The sequence below is a fragment of the Notothenia coriiceps genome, unplaced genomic scaffold (assembly GCF_000735185.1).
Source record: "Notothenia coriiceps isolate Sejong01 unplaced genomic scaffold, NC01 NC01_scaffold00000339, whole genome shotgun sequence".
NCBI lineage: Eukaryota > Metazoa > Chordata > Actinopteri > Perciformes > Nototheniidae > Notothenia > Notothenia coriiceps.
This window is the reverse complement of record NW_011333040.1, coordinates 20,484,121-20,503,363: the sequence shown is the minus strand read 5'-3', so window position 1 is coordinate 20,503,363 and position 19,243 is coordinate 20,484,121. Positions and strand designations below refer to the sequence as shown.

General features: G+C 43.3%; 1 protein-coding gene across 1 annotated transcript in view; it reads left to right on the top strand.

Moving 5' to 3' along the window:
• Positions 1-16,169, top strand: part of nlgn3a (neuroligin 3a) — a 69,891-nt gene extending 53,722 nt beyond the window's left edge. The window contains exons 4-5 of the mRNA XM_010779005.1: positions 3,375-4,164; positions 13,594-16,169. Of these exons, the coding sequence (XP_010777307.1) occupies positions 3,375-4,164; positions 13,594-14,440 (1,637 nt within the window). The 3' untranslated portion in view covers positions 14,441-16,169. The remainder of the gene's footprint in view (positions 1-3,374; positions 4,165-13,593) is intronic.
• The last annotated feature ends 3,074 nt before the right edge of the window (positions 16,170-19,243 follow it).

Genomic DNA, 19,243 nt, shown 5'->3' with positions numbered 1-19,243 from the left:
CGGGTTCTCACATGTCAAACACAGGCAGATAATGATAGGGCTATCTGTTGCTCTTACAGAATAAAAACATGCATGATATGAATTTGACACTACACATTTTGGAGGTGTTGCGTCATGCCCTTTCTGTTGAATGTTTCCGCTGTGTTGAGCAGGGAATCGCTCCCTATGTAGATGTCAGTTTAGATACTGAAGACAAAACAATGTCACAAATGGTTAACCCCCTTTATGATGATCCCTGTCGTCTGTTGACATATTCATCATCTCTGTGTCTTATCAATCAAAGTCAGCATAAATACACGTGCACGCACGTGTACACCCGCAGACACACACGTACACTTCCCAGTGTGGATAATTAGTGGATTCCCACAGTGGGGGATTGAGTGTGTTGTGTGTGTAGTGTGCTCTCCTCTTTCTCTGACCTTCCCCAGTGAGCTTCCTAACACAGTGGGGTTCATAACACACAACGCTAATGCATATTTATCGACCCGTTGGCAGCTCATGTGCGCTGGATTTATGTGTTTCTCCCATAGACTGTATATATAAACAATAGTAAGGCCTCAATCACTCTTCCTCCCTTTCATCAACCAAAGCAGGAGATAAATCTGGTCATGTCAACCTGGCAGCATCCTCCTCAGCAGCGGGCCATCTGTGGGTTCAGATGCACACGGGACCCAGGCTAGTTGCTTTCAAGCCGCTCTCCTCAATTACGGCAAACGGATTTGATATACGTATGTCTGTCAAAATCACTTTGGCAATCACAAGAGCTGCCCTGCTGGAAAACGTTTTCCTACGGCAACTTTCTGATCAAAGGCATTTAGAAAGTGTTCGGCAATGCTGTCGGGTTCGGCATTGGGATTCAGGACAGACTCCCTGCACCATGACTGGCTCTGTTTGCACAGCGCAATCTGAGTCGAGATGTGAAGAGAGGCAATACCACTAAAGAGCAAGGGGAGGGGAAGGGAGGGGAGAGGAGGAGGATAGGGGAGGGATGGCAGGATTAAGCCCCAGCCCCCCCTCTTTGCCTCTGAGCGGCCATCTTTCATCTTGCGGCTGCCCCTCTAATGCTTTCAAGTGGGTGAAACCCTCAACATCTGCTCCTGCTCCCTGGGAACCGGCACAGGCCAGCGTCCTGCAGAGGCACACAACCATAGGACAGCGGGGCAGCGTCCTGGCAAGACCACATAAAGCTGAGGGGCTCATCCACGCAGAGTTAGGCAGGAACCGAAACAAACAAACATTTAAATCGAAAAACGTATTTTGAGACGTGCGGGGAAATCTCTGCTGCCAACAGCTGCCGCAAGCAGACCCAAACTCATTGATCAAATACACAAACTGTGGCTTATACTAGTAAACGCACTCACCACAGAAACATTTCACAGTTCACTCACCCAGACACATTAATTCTACTTACTACTTGCGAACAAATAAATGTAAATAGCTCTGTAAATAAACGCTTCATCTTCGCCAAGAAGAAATAAGCCCCCCGCCACCTCTGATTAAGACTACCAAAGTGATATATCTGGCACTTAAGTCTGCTGTTTACCTCATAAACACAAAGACTTCAACGCAGCCACCCACACTGATGCTGAAATAGCTCAAACTGCGTCTGCGTGCCTGTATATTTCTCTGCTAGTCTTTGTGGCCTCAACATGGAGTGTTCTAATGATTCTTTTTTTTGAATACGTGATATTTCTAGATCATTTCATATGCTGTGGCTTTTAATATCACGAGTTCAGCGGTGTTCCATGACTCTGGCAGTAAAACGACCATGTGCAATAAAGCAGCATGGTGAAGTGGTACGAGCTGTGTCTCTGACTTCCTTTTTCAGACGCGTAATTCAGCACTAGTGATTTTGAAAACCCCATCAGAAGGACAGAGGAGTGGGGCTGTCAAGACTATAAGGACTCCTTTTGAAAGAGAGTATATCATTCCACCTCCAGACATTTTTCAAAAAGGAAACGCAGTTCAATTATTGTTGGGCTAATTACGTTTGATATTTGGGATCTGTTCCTTGTGGTGAAAAGTCATTGTACATTTCCTTCACATTGCACTGGGACTCAAATGTACTTACATTTGTCAGAGAACCCCATGAGACTGAAGATTTGTTCATCTTTATCTCCAAACCCCCTCCACCCCTTTTAAAGCCCACCCACGCACAAACAAGAAACTTCACATAATAGATGGTGTGTTGACTCTTTGTGCAACTTTTTTCATTTTCGGTACATTGTAGGCAGGAAACAGTTCTGTTCAGCTTCTTACATTGTGTGCCACCATGTTGCATTGTATTGCCAGTTGAATGTAGGGAGTAGGAGTCTAGTTGTATTTATAGCAACCCGCCCACTAACTAGAATTTAGAGACCTTTCAGGTAAAAAATGACTTTTAACATGCACACGGCATAACTAATGGTGTGTGTGTGTGTGTGTGTGTGTGTGTGTGTGTGTGTGTGTGTGTGTGTGTGTGTGTGTGTGTGTGTGTGTGTGTGTGTGTGTGTGTGTGTGTGTGTGTGTGTGTACTGCTAAACACCTGGGCTCTGTTAAGTGCCTCGATCATCTGTTTGTGATCTTGCAATCTACTTATATATCTAAATAGTTATCACCGTAATAAACCATTTTTAATTGCGTCTTAATGTACGATATTTAATGTCATATTCTGTTCTTGTATATATCATATTCTATTGACATGTATATAGACTTCTTGCACACTTATATTTCTGTATTTTATTATATATTTTTCATCGTTGGAGGAGCTCGGGTCAGAATAATTTCATTGCCATTTCTACACTATAGCTTATGTGCATATGACAATAAAACATTTTGAATCTTCTGAAGTGTGTAAATAAGTGTTTTAGGGTCATCCTATTAAAATCCCCTTGAAACGCATTAGCTGTGTGCAGGGTTTATAATATTCAAGAAAGCTGCAATCTGACTCTTACTGCATTTCATACATGTACAACTACTAATGTTTGGTGAAGTCCATCCTCTATTTGCAACAAAACCTATTGAGCCATAGTGGCAGCATCTGCTCCTGACAAACATACAGGCATTAATATCGAGAGTGCATATATAGAGATGGAAGAGGAGAAGATGACAGGCAGAGAACTGATTCCCTCCTCTGTCTGCGAGCTGTCTGAGAGACCAGGCCATCTGCACATTCATTATCACACTCATGATTCCATTATTGTTCTGTGTGGCAACAAGGACTTGTTCTGTCTGGCCTTTGTTATTCTTATCAACTGTGCCGCTGACAGCCCCCTTTTGATAATGGCAGCAACACAATTAACAACTATACATGTCGTATAGCACATAACGGAATTATCGTCGGTGATAGTGACACACTAAACATGAGCCTGTCTCTTCTCTCTGTGTCCTTGCAGGTCTGTTCCACCGAGCCATCATTCAGAGCGGCTCAGCCCTCTCCAGCTGGGCAGTGAACTACCAGCCGGTCAAGTACACACGTCTCCTGTCGGAGAAGGTGGGCTGTAATGTCCTGGACACCTTGGACATGGTGGACTGTCTGAGGAAGAAGACCTCCAGGGAGCTGGTGGAGCAGGACATACAACCAGCAAGATACCACGTGGCCTTTGGACCTGTAATCGATGGGGATGTTATTCCAGATGACCCCGAGATCCTGATGGAGCAGGGCGAGTTTCTTAACTACGACATCATGCTGGGGGTCAACCAGGGCGAGGGGCTGCGCTTTGTGGAGAACGTGGTGGATTCAGAGGACGGCGTGTCTGGAAATGACTTTGACTTCTCTGTGTCAGACTTTGTGGATAGTCTGTATGGGTACCCAGAGGGCAAGGACACGTTGAGGGAGACCATTAAATTCATGTACACGGATTGGGCAGACAGAGACAATCCAGAGACAAGGCGCAAGACGCTGGTGGCTCTGTTTACCGACCACCAATGGGTGGAGCCATCGGTGGTGACGGCAGACCTCCACGCTCGCTACGGGTCTCCCACTTACTTCTACGCCTTTTACCACCACTGCCAGAGCCTGATGAAGCCAGCCTGGTCAGACGCAGCCCATGGGGACGAGGTGCCATATGTTTTTGGAATTCCTATGATTGGTCCCACTGACCTTTTCCCCTGTAACTTCTCAAAGAACGATGTCATGCTCAGTGCTGTGGTCATGACTTACTGGACCAACTTTGCCAAGACTGGGTGAGTAAAGTTTTTGAATAAGCTATCCCAATTGTTAGAGGTTTATCCATACAGATACTGCTTATTGGTATCGATTCCTATCGGTACTATTTTGGATAATCCTTCTTAATTTTAATGGAATTATAATGTTATACTTGGCCCAATGGTTACCTTTATTTATGTTTTCCATGATCATGGTATAGAGGGAATTGCCCATTGGGAGAAAGATGAAATGACATTGTTGGCTGCTTGTCTACCGCACAGGTGGTTGGTAGAGGAAAAATGAATTACCATCTACTCCCCAAAAGCATTGATTCAATATCTGCACACAGATTTCAAATAGAAAAACACATTAGGAGCGAGGAGATTTGTTTGATTTTGATCACTCTAGAAGATACTTAGATCATGTTTTGTTTAAAGACTAATAAAGTAATTACCGTGTAGTTGTCTCCTCCGATATTGAGTGTTACCTTGACTTGAGGTCAGCCTGCTGCTAATGAGAGGGTGGTGGACTGGCTGCATTGATCAGAAAGTCAAACACCTTAAATGTATGGCCTTTAGATACCATTAGGTCGCCAATGTTATGCCTGTTACACACATCACTTTGTATAGGTGGGATTAGCTGTATTTACTTTCTCTTGATTTAGCCCAATCTTCAGAGAATGTCAATCTCTCTGCTGTACAGTCCTCAGAATATAAACAACGATAATGTAGTCGCAAAAGAACATCATCATAAGCAGATGGCTGTTGGGAAAAAAATAATTAAACGGTAGGCTAATTGAAAAAACATTGCATGATTGAATGCCATTTTAAATACTGACAGCAGCACTGAATGCTGCGTGATCATTACAGTATTATACATCTGAGAGATATGGAGTACCACTACCAATTTAAGACCAGTATCTCTTATCCCAATTTAGATCAGACAGGTGTTGTTTTAAATCTTGAGTCTAATAATAGTAGAAACTAAAAACTATTCACACATATTATAGTAGGTATTTTAAACGAGTTTTAACATCAGTACTTGCAAATTAGAATTAAAAACCAGAGATCCCACGATTAGAGATGTGTTATAAACCGAAGGTCACACAGATAAATCACATCTCAGTCCTATTAAAAGCCCTTCTGTGCTCCAGAAAATAAGCTGCAGGATAGAAGAAGCTTTATACTGGATTGTATGGGACAGAAAAGGCATTTTTGAACACAGAATTTTTTTTCAGAGGTGTTACTTGCCTGGACTTCCTGGGTGCTACTCTGAAAACCTGAGACATATTGAATCTGAGGAAGATTAAATGGTCCTCCAGAATGTGTGCAGCGCTATTTGTGCCTGGCTGCGTGTTTGGGTTGAGTTTGTGTGCATGGCTGCCTGCCTTTCTGTATATTGTGTGTGTGTGTGTGTGTGTGTGTGTGTGTGTGTGTGTGTGTGTGTGTGTGTGTGTGTGTGTGTGTNCACAATGCTCAATTTCCCCCCCACCCGTCACAAAACCTGGCTATTTTGTACGACTACTTGTAATCATTTCAAACGACTGAAATGTTATTTCACAATCCTCGTTCCCAGAGAGGTATTGATCCCATTTTGTATCTCTCTCTACATCATCTGCTGTCCAATCAGGTGGCATTTACATCTAGCTGATAGGCCGTGCCGCCGGCTCTGCTAGATCCTTGAACTCCTAATGGCAGAATAGTGCAGATGGACTGATGTCGGCTCCTCCAGGGAAGCACTGAGGTCCATCAGCAATGTTCGGCCTAAACAGCTGTCTCCTCTGCCTGACAGCCATCTTGTGTCAACACATACAAAGCTGCAATGTGAAGATACAGATGGAATTTCTCATGCGCCCTTTCAAGAATATTATCTGCAGTTAAAGGACGAGAGCGCGTGATTCATTTTAATGAAAAACGTTTGAGGCCGCCATGTTGCAATGCACGGTGCTGAATCACTCTGAGCTTGGATCTTGCTACCTCAGAGAAATTAACTTTAATGGATGATGACAGCCTACCCATCTTACCCAGAACCACTTAACACACCAGCGGGAAGCCTTTCGTAACCCTGATCTGGCCTTCAACCTGGGGAGCAGCAGAAGCCGAAAAACAAATCGCACTTTTACTCCTGACCCCATGTCAGTTTTGTTGATTGCAGTGCCACTGATTTATTGAGTCTACGTGCTAAATAATGGGAAAGTAAACTGACTATACTGTTTTTCATGTTATGGGTCTATCTGCCCTGTGGTGTGTCGCCTTGGCGTAACTCCAGACTGGGGGATTACATGCAGACCACAATTAGGCACTCAGATGGTGAAGAGCCCGGGATTAGATGCCAGGATAATACAAAACTCAGTGTGCCGCTCCAAAGGGTAATTTTATCCCCGGCCAAGAAAAGGATTCTACCACCAACAAATCGGGGGGGGGGAGGGGATGAGGATCTGAGACTTTTCTCAAAGATTCTTAAGATCATCCTCCTCATTTAGACCTCACCAGGGGATATAGATCTATCGTCCAACACCACCCAACCCAATCTGGCTCCAGAGGACATCCTTTTAATTAAGGCACAGCTGAATTCCATTTTCCGTCCAACAACCATCTTCCCTATATCTGTAAAGCTTCCCTTCCAGATGTTCGTAATGAACTGACCCAGATTGAATATCCTGCCCCCTCTCTAAATCGGCTGTAGCAACATGTGTGACACGATGTTGAGACACTTGGGCTGCATGTCAACAGTGTGTATCATAGCAGCTTTTCGCCTCAAAGCTCTTCCTTTCCCTGGCTCTCATGTGTCATCTTTTCAGGGCAAATCCCTGCCCATGCGCTTTTTTTTATTTACCTCCATCAGTGTCAGTGCATGCTGTCAAATATTCTTAGTGTGTGCGGGACTGTGAGTGTGTGTTTACACTATGGGCTGTTCTTTCCTGAGAGTTAGGGATGTTTCACAAACCAGGGCTTTACTCAGCTCAGAGTTATATTTCTGGCTGCAACATTTGTTTTACTATTGACAGGCAAAAATTGCCTGCGCTTTACAGCCACAACAACTTCTTCTAAACAGTTTCTCCAAAACTTTTGAAACAACTCCACATACTTCTCCCTCACAAACACAAATGCAAGCACAGCTGCCCGGCTACACACAAAAAAACTGGCAGAACACTTCAGAAATAGAGAGAATGATGAAAAGACTTAGAAAAGATCAATCATCACATATCATTAGTGCCATAAATATGTTGGGCCATCTTCCCACAGCTTATTTTTTTCCTATCTGGCTGGTGCTTATTTCCACTGTTTTGTGTGCCACATGCTGCGCAGGGCCTTACTAGGTAGTTAAAGAGCAGAGCGCTGTCATGTGTTGAAATGTTTTTCTTCATTCTCCTCCATACCCCTCTCCCTCATTTAAAAAAAAAAAGAAAGTCTACTCGTGTTTTATGTTCACAACATGAGCAAAAAAATGCAGTATTGATTGCTTTGTCTTTAGTGACAACGGCTGTCGACCAAACAAATGTAGATAGCAGTAACTACAGTGTGTCTGTAGTGCCGTTAAGCAGCCAGGGCTTTGATTTACAACCCTGCTATTTGATTTCTTTTTCTTTGTTCTTCTCCCACTTGTCAATCGAACAACCCTCCCGTAGGGTTAACAATGCAAATACATCAACTGTTTTTCCCCGTCTGACCTCATTCACGCACTCCTTCAGTATTTCTTTTTTTAACCCAGCTGTCTAGTAGTTACATCACTCATCTCTGATCCCCCTCCTCTTGTCCTTCGTCCGGATAATCCCCCGTTCTCTTCAGACTCCTTGGTAAGAACCGACTCAACCTGTACCAGGAAGCGGTGAATGCCAGGCATTGTGAAACCGCACAATCCCGAACAGCCACCTAGCTACTCCATTAAAAAGGCACTCACTTGATAGGAGATTTGTAGCCAATACCCTGATTTGCATTAGAGAAGGTAAGGAAGTGGTGTGGCTTGTTAAGGGGCCTGGATCCCATTGATCGGTGATCTGTGTGCTGAATGTAATGAGAGGAGGGCAGCGAGGGAGGAGGAGAAAAGGAAAGTAGATCTGCATGTGTATCCGTAAGTAAGTGGGTGTCTGATTAAATAGGGATAAATACTGTTTTGTTACGTACTAAACATACAATAGAAGTGGTCGGATGCTGCTAATTGGTTACAGAGGTAATGTTAGGCAGGTGATGCAGGAGAGGGAGGTGTTTGGTTTGCTGCCACTCATTTAATCAGACAAATCAATAGCGTCCATATTAAGGAGTGGTGCGAGAGCTTTGTCCTCCAACGCTTCTGCACGCCCCAAAGTCAGAGCGCCTCGCCCTGCATCACTTAGCCTGCTGAACTGGAGGCTGCCATAAAATATGAACCGCGCATCACTCAGCCCCCTGCCCCAGCATGCAACCACATGAAGGGTAAAAGAGCACAGCCTGATAATTTGCCCGCTCAGTTCTGAAGCTACCCCCTACCTCGAGCCGAGCCAAATGCTACTAAAGAGCATTACATGAGTGTTTTTATGAAAAATGTATACAGGATGAAGGGAAAGGTGTCAGAACCCTTCTTTTGTAAATAAAAATTAGCTGCTTACTTTGTTACCTGGTAAGTAGATAAACAACTTCAGGGGATGAATTTGATACACAACAATAACTAAATGAAAAAAACAAAAACAGGCTTCAACTTTGCATATTTTAGCAGCTTAGCAAAAAGAGCATCTGTGCCGCTGAATTAATGCGTGCTCCTTGTTTTATATTGAGAAGCTATACTCCGCTCTGGATTCAGGGACCCTGAGTGGGGGGAAAATAGATTCTTGTCTTCTGCCTTAGGGCACCTAAACGTGTCTTTTCAGATTTGGTGATGGCTAGGTCTATGATCATTCAAGCGCTTCAAATTACACCAGGATGAAAAGGGAAAGGAGGTACATGGGAAACGGAAAAAAGGAAGAAATGATATTCATTCTTCCCCCTTATCTACCTTTTACATCAGAGCATGCAGATAGGGCTTGGAATAGGTAATGAGCTTAGGTCCCCTTTCTGCCACTCGTGCAGGTACGTAGATCTGGGAGTCGTGTGTAATCCAGGTGCTGCAGCATCCTACAGTAGAGCAGCTTAACACTCACAGATGCCTTTTTTTCTTATATCCGCCTGGAGAGGCTCGTCATCATCACTACACAGCATATCTACTGCTCGGTGAAATGTCTTGACATGTCTTGAATTCAAGTGCTGCGCTTGTGTGGCCCCACAGGTCATCGCACCATGATGCATCACAAATACACACACGCACACTCACATACACACACACGTACACCAGTTGACGGACAGGAAATGAATGACAAACTCCCAGTCAATCACAGATACAAACACACGGGAGTACTTAAACACGCATGGCAGGCCAAGGTTAGCGGGGGTCAGCAGGTCATTATGAGGGGGGAGGTGAGCGGGGGAGCTGAGGAGAACATGAAGGCGATGGTTTATAGTACTGCAGCCATATGAACACATCAGAGGAAATCTGAAAGGCCATTAAAACGCCTGCTTTTATGGGTGTAATAATCCCTCTCCTCAGCCTGGGAGTCCAGCCATAGCTCCAATGACCATCCGGATTAAGTGGGAGGTCTGACAGGAGGCAGGCTATCAGCTAATGCAGGGGAGAGCCCAACAGGACCACAAACATTACATTATGCCAGGACTCATTCCTACAAGTCACAACAAGGCGCCAGCTAAAGAGCTGACCACATACGGCGAGCTTGGGAAGTGTCAAGAGTTTTATCGCCAGACTGTTACATATTTGGAATGACGTGATGACCATGAGGTTCGGGTGCCTGATGTAATTTTTGCGTATTCAGATACATTAAATGAACAGGCAAAGCAATCCTTTTGTTTGTACTTGAACAACCAGCACACCTCATTTCAGCCTTTGAGGTTTTTGATAAGGTTCAATAAGTGTTTTAATTTCTTTTATCTTTCTTTTATCTCAATTAAAATTATTTGCTGCGCGGTGACATCTAAAAGGAATCGATCCATCAAGATTGGTAGACTTTTGATATCTTATCGTCTACGATTCCTTTTCCAGCAGTTTTTAATTTAATTTAGCTTTGTCTGTTTTTCTGAGTATTAGGCTGTGGATGGTCTCGGCTGACGTCATAGTCATTAGTTTTAAAAGCACAGAGTCAAAACAGAATGTCTCTGTTCACACGCGTATGCGGCTCAGTGTAGAGACACTGCACAGTTTAGGTAGAACATCAAACCGTCTTTATTTATTATCTACAAACACAATAATATCTTGGGAAGCTTATAATTTTTTCTGTGTCATATTGTGGCTGTTGCAGAGAAATACTGTGTGCTTTGTAGTTGTTTTGTGCTGAATTATATATTCCCTATAAGCATGTCCTCAGATGCCTACAATGGGAAGACAGAATAAGAAATGTTATGCTTTGTTACTACGGAAACTACAAATGTAAGCCATAAACATATTTACTGTTTTTTATCTAACCTATTTTTTTGAATGTAATTGAACCCCTTGGACCAGTCCCTTTTTCACAGGGGAGTCTACGCTGTTGGTTAAGAACTTTAACAGTATATCATAAACAAGAGATCCTGCTCTGACAAGTAAAATATTTTTCAGACCAGTGTTAAGTCTGTCAATACTGTCTAAAAATGTACAAACTTTTCTTGTTAGAATTGCAAAAACATTATTTTAAAGTAGATTGAACTTTTTTTAAGTTGCTTCAAAATATCAAACACAATTTCTCCCTGTGAAGGCTTAGCTGTAGTTCAACCTCTCTTAAGGTGAAGTAATTGGTAGCTTTCAAAGCCATGCTTTCTAAGAAGCTTTCCCATAACTGCTTGTAAGATGTCTGTAAGATTTCCACTGAAAAAGTATATTATTAGCTTGACTCAGGCAGTATGCATTACAGACCTATTGGATCAGGTTATATTGTACAGGTGCTATAATTTCCCTCACCTGCTGAACATGTCAGCAATGATTTCAGAACAATTTTAATATGTGCAGATTGAAAGCAGCACAGCACTAACGACTAATTTAAAAGTTTAAGGACTATGGTGTGTCACACAGAGGGACCATTAAGCCTTGTTTCATATAAAACGGGGTAACTTAGTAGCCCTCACCACATCGAGCAGCAGAGATCACTGCCTCCGACTCTGCAGTTCAGGGCAGGACTTCAAAGCCAGTATGCAGCCCAAAGTTGAGCAGCGGTGCTAGAAAATTGTTCAAAGGAATGCAGGCTGTTTACTATTGACTTTGCAACAATTACCCAAGCATATGTGTGTGTAATTAGATAAGGCAGCCAGTTGTTCTCTAATGCGGCAAATCAAATTAACTAAAGATGCCACATTGATTTCTTTGTGTTCCTTAAATTATTCATCTTCACTTGCACTGAACCAGACAGCCAGCCACCAAAGAGCTTTTCTAACTCCTCCACACCACCGCACCACCGCTCCTTTGCTCCCTGCTTACACTGATTGTTTTTTGAGATCTATCCAAGTACCTTTTTCAATATTTTTTCCGTAACAATTCAGCAAATTGACCCTCCTGAAAAGAGAGCATTGCAGTGTTATGGAAATGACCAGAATTCCCATTAACTGAGATTGCTCCGACCTCTATCATTGTTGTTGTGTATGTGTATGTGTGTGAGAAAGAGAGGGAAATAAAATGCTGCTTACTTGCACTTGTGTGTGTGTGTTTGTGTGACAGCATGCACAACACTGCTGTGAAAATTCATGAAGCACGCCAGCTGCAGACAGCCATGTCTCAGGCTGCTCCATTGACGTCCTGTTCTCTGGCATGTTGCACACAGGCAGATCAATATGACCTTACCTCCACCACCCACTCCTTTGAAACTTAATTACTGATATTCAGCTACAAAGTCATCATAGTCTGGCTGTCAATATTCATTGGGGATCATTACGGGCCTAATAAAAGAGGTTATTTACGGGCTGCTCTGCTGACACCGGCCCAGGTCCAGATATTCAGCTGCAGCCATCTCAATTTGCTTTACCTCTCTCCCTCCCTCTCTTGCTTGCTGCCTCTCCCTCTCTCTCATCTCTCCCAGAAGCACTGACCTGAAAAAGAAAAATTGACAGCAGGGAAACGAACGGGAGAGAGGATGGAGGGTGAATTCTTCTGGCATGGCTTTTAATTCTCTTGGCCATGTTTGGAGGTTTTTCAGCCTGTGCCAAAAAACCACTATAGGCGCACATATCCCAAAATCCCAAATGAAATTTGAACTTTGCTTGCCAGTGACATGGCAATCATACCCACAAAGGGATACTTCATGACATTTACAGAAGATGTTGCCAAGATCCTTGCGACAACACAGTTTTCAAATTCCTCAACTCTAACATTAATTATTGTGTTTTCAAGGCCGCAGCACCATTCTTCAGGTTCTTTCACTGAAAGGCATTTCCTCAGCACCAAAAGTGAAAGCAATGTGCTGCAGCACTCCCACTCCTGACATTGTATGGTAACAAAGCTACATGGAGTTTAGTGTGATTGTGGGAGATTGCTATATGTTAATTATTTCAATAAATCAATAGCTTCACTGTAATTGAAATGGTTGGCTGTCCGGTGTTGAGGCAACGTGTCACAAAACTGAAAAGTGGAACACTGAACCCTGTAGATTAAAAAAGGTACTGCAACCAGAAAATTTTCTCAGTCTCACATTCTCACACATCCTTTTTGTCTCTCACTACAACTCTCACACACACACTCACATCCATGTTTCCAAGCACACACGCACCTCTGCAGTTTCCTCTTAGTGTCTTGATTAATATGGTCCACTCTACGTCAGTACGCTGGATGCCGATGCACACTGTGCTGCCTTCCCTTAGCAATTAGCAGAGGGGCTCCACCAGCATTGGATTATCAACAACAAGATGCCTCCTGACGCGAACCCTAAAGCCTGCTGACTTATTCCTATGTGTTTACTTTAAAAGCCTCTGCCTTGGTTTTTTCTTGGTGGGATGCATCAGAAATGAATTAAGAACAGCATGTGGGGTTCGAGGATGGGGGGGGGGCAGCCACATTATACCCAAATACAGGTGGCCGGAAGAGAACAGGGGCCGCCAGAACTTGTGGTACAATTACAAATGTAATGGTGTATTGGGAAATTAAATTTGATTAAAGATAAATCAGTATCTGTTGATGCAGCTACAGGAACTTTACCACAACACACACACCTTGATAAATTATTAACTGCAGCCTGTTAGTTGCTGTTGTGGGTTTGTGTTTTCTCTGTTGTGGGTTACGCCGAACGAGATCAATAAATTCTCCAGTGGTGGCTGGACCCCTTTCACGCCAAAATATAGGCTGTGACTGGTACCGTTGTGTTGTCTCTTCAGTATTTTTATGTGCCTCCTACTCCCACATGAATGTACGTGCATGAATAATTAAATGCTCATGTCAGAATTTCATTTAACACTCCTCACTTCTCATGTATGTCTCTTCTCTTTCCGTAGGGATCCTAACAAGCCGGTTCCTCAAGACACCAAGTTCATCCACACCAAGGCCAACCGCTTTGAAGAGGTGGCCTGGTCCAAGTACAACCCCCAGGACCAGCTGTATCTGCATATCGGCCTGAAGCCACGTGTGCGGGACCACTACCGCGCCACTAAAGTGGCCTTCTGGAAACACCTAGTGCCCCACCTGTACAACCTGCACGACATGTTCCACTACACCTCCACCACCACCAAAGTGCCGCCACCAGATACCACGCAGAACTCCTTGTCCACCAGGAGGCCCAACGGACAACACAACACCAAGCGGCCCCCCATGTCCCCGGCCTACAACAATGAGGACAAAGACTCTTGGAACGACGACGAGGAGACGGGGCCGCTGGTGGTGGAGAACCCTCGGGATTACTCCACAGAGCTCAGTGTCACTATCGCTGTGGGAGCGTCGCTGCTGTTCCTCAATGTGCTGGCTTTCGCGGCCCTCTACTACCGCAAGGACAAGCGCCGGCAGGACTCCGGCCACGGGCAGCCCAGCCCACAACGCCAGACCACCTCCAACGACATTGGCCACCATGCGCCCGAGGAGGAGATCATGTCGCTGCAGATGAACCAGACGCACCATGAGTGTGAGGCGGGGAACAGCAACGAGGGGGCATTGCGCTTGGCCTCGCTGCCCGACTACACGCTCACTCTGCGGCGCTCTCCGGACGACATTCCCCTCATGACCCCCAACACCATCACCATGATCCCCAATTCCCTGGTGGGGATGCCCAACCTGCACCCCTACAACACCTTCACAACCGGCTTCAACTCCACCGGCCTGCCGCACTCCCACTCAACCACCCGCGTATAGCTTTAAGGAGGCCTGGGGCAGCCGGCGCAGGCGGGGGGGGAGAGGAGGCAGCGGTGGTGGTGGTTGAGGAGGAACAGGAGGATGAACGATTGGAGGAGAGGATTGTGTTTTATAAATATCACAGGGAGGGGGGAGGGGAAGGGCATGAGTCGGATTAAAACGTGAAGAGATTTAACTAGACTTTTACTACGAGGAGAGTTGCTGTGAGCTCTCTAGGGATGTCAAGTTGTGCAGAGCTGCCAAAATCAAACTGCTTTCCTTCTCCTGATTGGGGGAGGGGGGGTCTTTCTGCAGTGTTTTTTTCTAAAATAATCATTTTAAAAGCCTTTTTAAGCAGACTGAGGAGATATCAACACTGATCTTCTATACATAACAAAACTAAGAGAAGTGCTTTTTATTTCCCATACCTTCCTCCTGCGGGAGACACATCTCGAACAATGGCCTCTACGTCAATATTCGCAAAATGTTTTTAATTGCTTCTTTGTTTTATTTTACTTTTCAATGCCTTACAAAGCTTGTTCTTTTTTGTCATTATTTCTATTCCCTGAGACTATTCCAAGTGGAGTGTGTTACAAACCGATGAGACTCAAAGATGAGAGACTGAATACCGGGATGGGAGCCTAGAGGATATGCAGATGTAGAGATTTTAAACCCTTTTTGGGCAACTCATATTTTCTTTCTGTTGTGTACCAATGCAACAGCCACACAAACGGTGTTATCTTTTTTATCTCGTATAGAAATGATTTGTCTGGGACAGCTCCTGCCGGGAAATGAGAAGGCAGAGATAAATACTATGTTACTGTGATTGTTTTGTTAAGAAAAAAGTGCATCTTTTACAGCCAATTTATCTGTTAAGCTATCTGATATTATCTCCACAAAGTGTGCACGTACACATGCTGCTTAGAGCACCGGTGTGTTTGTGTGCATGTGAAAATGATTTCTCGTTCCTTGCGTGGTAGAAGGAGGCTGAGATAAAGGAAGAGACACATTGTCGGAACTTGCGAAAGCAAGAGCGGCGAGGGATTGAGTCTGCGTGTGTGAGAGTGTATTTTGAGAGTGTGTGTGTGTGTGTGTGTGTGTGTGTGTGTGTGTGTGTGTGTGTGTGTGTCCGTGCACCTGTTTTTTGGTTTGTAGGTTGTATAATGTGGTTTTTTGGGGGGAGGGGGCTGAGTATTTTCTTATGTTGTTGATTTTGGTTCAGCACCAGTAGTGTTTCTGCTGCGTCTCTGGGTGTCTGTCTTTGCAAAATAGCACTTGTTATTTTCAAAGTTATATATGTCTAATTTTGCTTAAAGATTACAAAATAAATCTATTATTTTACGTGTAAGAGAAAAAAAATAGCTAAAGATTCAACTGAACTAACTGACATGATTCCATTGACTTTGTAAGAGTTCCTCTTAAAAAGCAGACAGTGGCCTGTTTGCACTGAATAAACCTACATCAGTGCACACTTGTATTTCTTTGAATATATATATAAATATGGGCATACATATATGTATAGAGCTTTTAGGAAGATATCAATCCCACTTACAAAAAAATTAAAACACTGTTCAGATTGCACCAACAAATAAATTCTAAGCACTGTTGTTGCTGCCAAGACGTCCCTAGGTGTCTTTGTAAGAGCTCTATATGTATATTTATGTATACAATATTTAATATTTATGTATACCAGATGCATACATGCTGATTGTGCCATGTGCCAAATTAAAACTGTAAAAAATGAAGAATATAAAAGTTTCACAAAACTTTTTGCTCTCTTGATCAGAATTGTTTCCCTCCCTTTTATGACTTTGTATTATTTCCATTTTGAATAAGTTGGAAAAGAAACATTCTTGTAGCAAGTGCAAGTCTCCCCCCAGGACTTCCTCTCTACCTCCCTCCTTCTTTCTCCCCCCTTCCTCCTCCCTCTCTCTTTTTCTCTCGCAGAAACCTTTGAGAAAAACAGGCTAACAGCTTGGGGCCTACCCGCGTGCATAACTCCAGATTTTACTGTAATTCATGCAAAGCAGTGCTGCTGCTGCAATGGGAGATTGTGAAAAGATTACCTTGATGTGCTCACATTGCATCCTATTATATGTTATTCACGGGAAAACTGGAGTTATTGATTCTCCAAGTAAAACTGACAATTTTCATTAAGTGTCTTGTCGTAGCGCAGATTGTCTCTTGTGCTAGAGTGAGTTGCCGTAAACCTGCCGTGACCTGACCAGAAATCTGTGTTACAATTCTCGGATACTTCATGCACATAGACCTCAACATTTTTATGAAGTACTCCATTACAACTTCCCCTTGTATTTAATGATTGGAGATGCAGCAGAGCGAGAAGCACAGTCTGGTCAGCTCATCACTGATCCTGCCACGAGCAGAAAGAGAGAAGGGGTTATTTGAGGGAAATTGCTTGGAGACTGATCCATATGAGTCATCCTGTTTTTGCTCATCCTGACTTATATGGGTCTGACCTCCTAATCAGCCACCGTCTTCAACGGAGCAGCAGCCACTTAGAGAGAAACAGGCAGTTGGTTTCTACCTGGAGCTGTCTCATTCGTACAGAAGCATTTGTTAATGTCTCTGTGCGTATGTGAGGAGTAAGCTTTGCAAACAGTCCAACTGGTTTCCGTAGCAGTATTATCAGGTGTTTTCCCACAAAGAATGAACAAACGGCATTTTAATGAGAGAAAAACAAACATTTTATAAATGCCCCTGACTGAAAATGGATGCAAACCTTTCTCATTGGATTATGTCCTAAAGATTTGATTCACCTAAACCACTTTAAATGGCTTTTTGTCATTGTTATGGTGGCATCCAACCATGCATACAATTTGATATGTCAAGGTTTTAAGAAATCTCTTCAAGCAGTCACTTCCATATAATAAAAGCTGATGTAATTTAATTTGCAGTGTTCACACGATTAAATAGGATATTTTTAAAACTCAAATGTATTTAGTTATTGCAATCTATTTCTTCAGCACAAAGTAGTTAATAAAAACGTTTAACAGTCGTGGACATTGTTTACGGAAAGATACAATTGGTGTTAAACTCCATAAAGCTGCTATTATTAATATTCATATGTTTCAAATGACAAACTCTTACAAAGCTATCTCCCGACCCTGCAGTTACCCTTAGTTCTACAGAGCATTTTTGCTTCTTTTGGCAAACTGTTTTGGTTAATGGCCCACATCTTAACTTCAACCCTTTGGTTCCTTTCACTGCTCTCGTCTTGTCTTTTTAAGACACAACAGCCGTTCAGCAAAAACAGCCAACTAATCTGCATGCTACCTGCCCAACACCACACAGCAGATAGACTAAATATAAGACAGTTGAGCATGTAGCAGCTAAGAGTCAGATCATTCCCTCATAAGGGTTTGTGGGGAGCAAAACAAGAGAACATTTGACATTTATCACGTAATCATAAACAAGACCCCAAATGAATTTTGCTCCTAAATCTGTGAACCAGTAACAGTTTGCCAAATTAATTAAATGTTTATGCTATGTTAATGATATGATATATATTTAAATTAGTCTAATGCCTGTTTGCACCGCAAAGCCATGAGATGTTTCTGGCAAAAATTGTTTGCCTTTTTCCAATATTGTTTGTTTGTTTTTTGCTATTTGGATGACCCGCCCTTTAACACAGGATATGACTTAAAGTAGTCTGATCCGTCTCCAGTGGTGGGAGGTCAGTTTCCATTTGGCTCCAACACACACACATACAGTGGCACAGGGCTAAAATTGAGTTGAGAAGTTGAGAGCGAGGTATCAAAGGGAAGAAATGTCATGGGAGGGCAAGTTGTTTTTTGCCATGTTATTTTCCCATATGCCGTTAAAGCAGAGCAGATGCCACTGAGTATTGGCAGGGGTGGACCTGGTGGCCTTGGGGACACCGTTTGTGATACATGGTCCTGTGAAGAGCCACATAATTAGGTGCCGGACCAAAGGGGCAGACCGTGGAAAGTGGTGTGGTGCAGTGAGAGAAAACGGGGTCAAAATCCTTCACTTCAGCCATGAGAAATCCTGGACTAGTAAATTAGCCAAAACTTCCTTTGACAAGAAGTAGAAAAATTGCACAGTTATGAGCAAACTCTTTTCCACCAGTCGAGATTTGTTTGCAGTTCATTGAATGTTTTTCGAAAGTGACATCATTCAAGGATCGGCTGGAATACCCCGATGGGGTTTGTAACTGCCTCGACAGCACGGAAGACAAACCCAGCCTAGGAAGTGGATGTGCCACCCGGAGAGGTGTGTGTGTGTGTGTGTGTGTGTGTGTGTGTGTGTGTGTGTGTGTGTGTGTGTGTGTGTGTGTGTGTGTGTGTGTGTGTGTGTGTGTGTGTGTGTGTGTGTGTGTTGTTTCCAATCATTTAAGGTCTAATTTTGTTGAGTTACTATGTTTCTCTGCTGACTAGGACACTAATTAACATTACTTATTGGGAAGCAGAGTAAAACTGAACCAGAACTTTTGCAGCTAAATAGCCTGTTTTTCTCTAAAGGGAAATCATTCTGCTTTCCATCAAAACACAGATAATCTTTTATTTCCATGTTAAAAACAAATGGCTTGTGTTGCCACAGAGTATAGACAAATCACTGGCATATTTTCAGGTTTTCCCAACAAGGACCATAATGCAGTGGAGCCTTTTTTCGGTGGCATCAAAGCCAGATGCTGTAACACATTTTTCACTAGAAACTAGGACTGATACAAAAAAAGAAATGGTGTTTGAGCCCAAATACATCATGAGAAATCTCTGTTATCTCAGTGTCATTGTACAGATTACTAAAGATGCCCTGTTACTTCTATGTTTATGTCCATAGAAT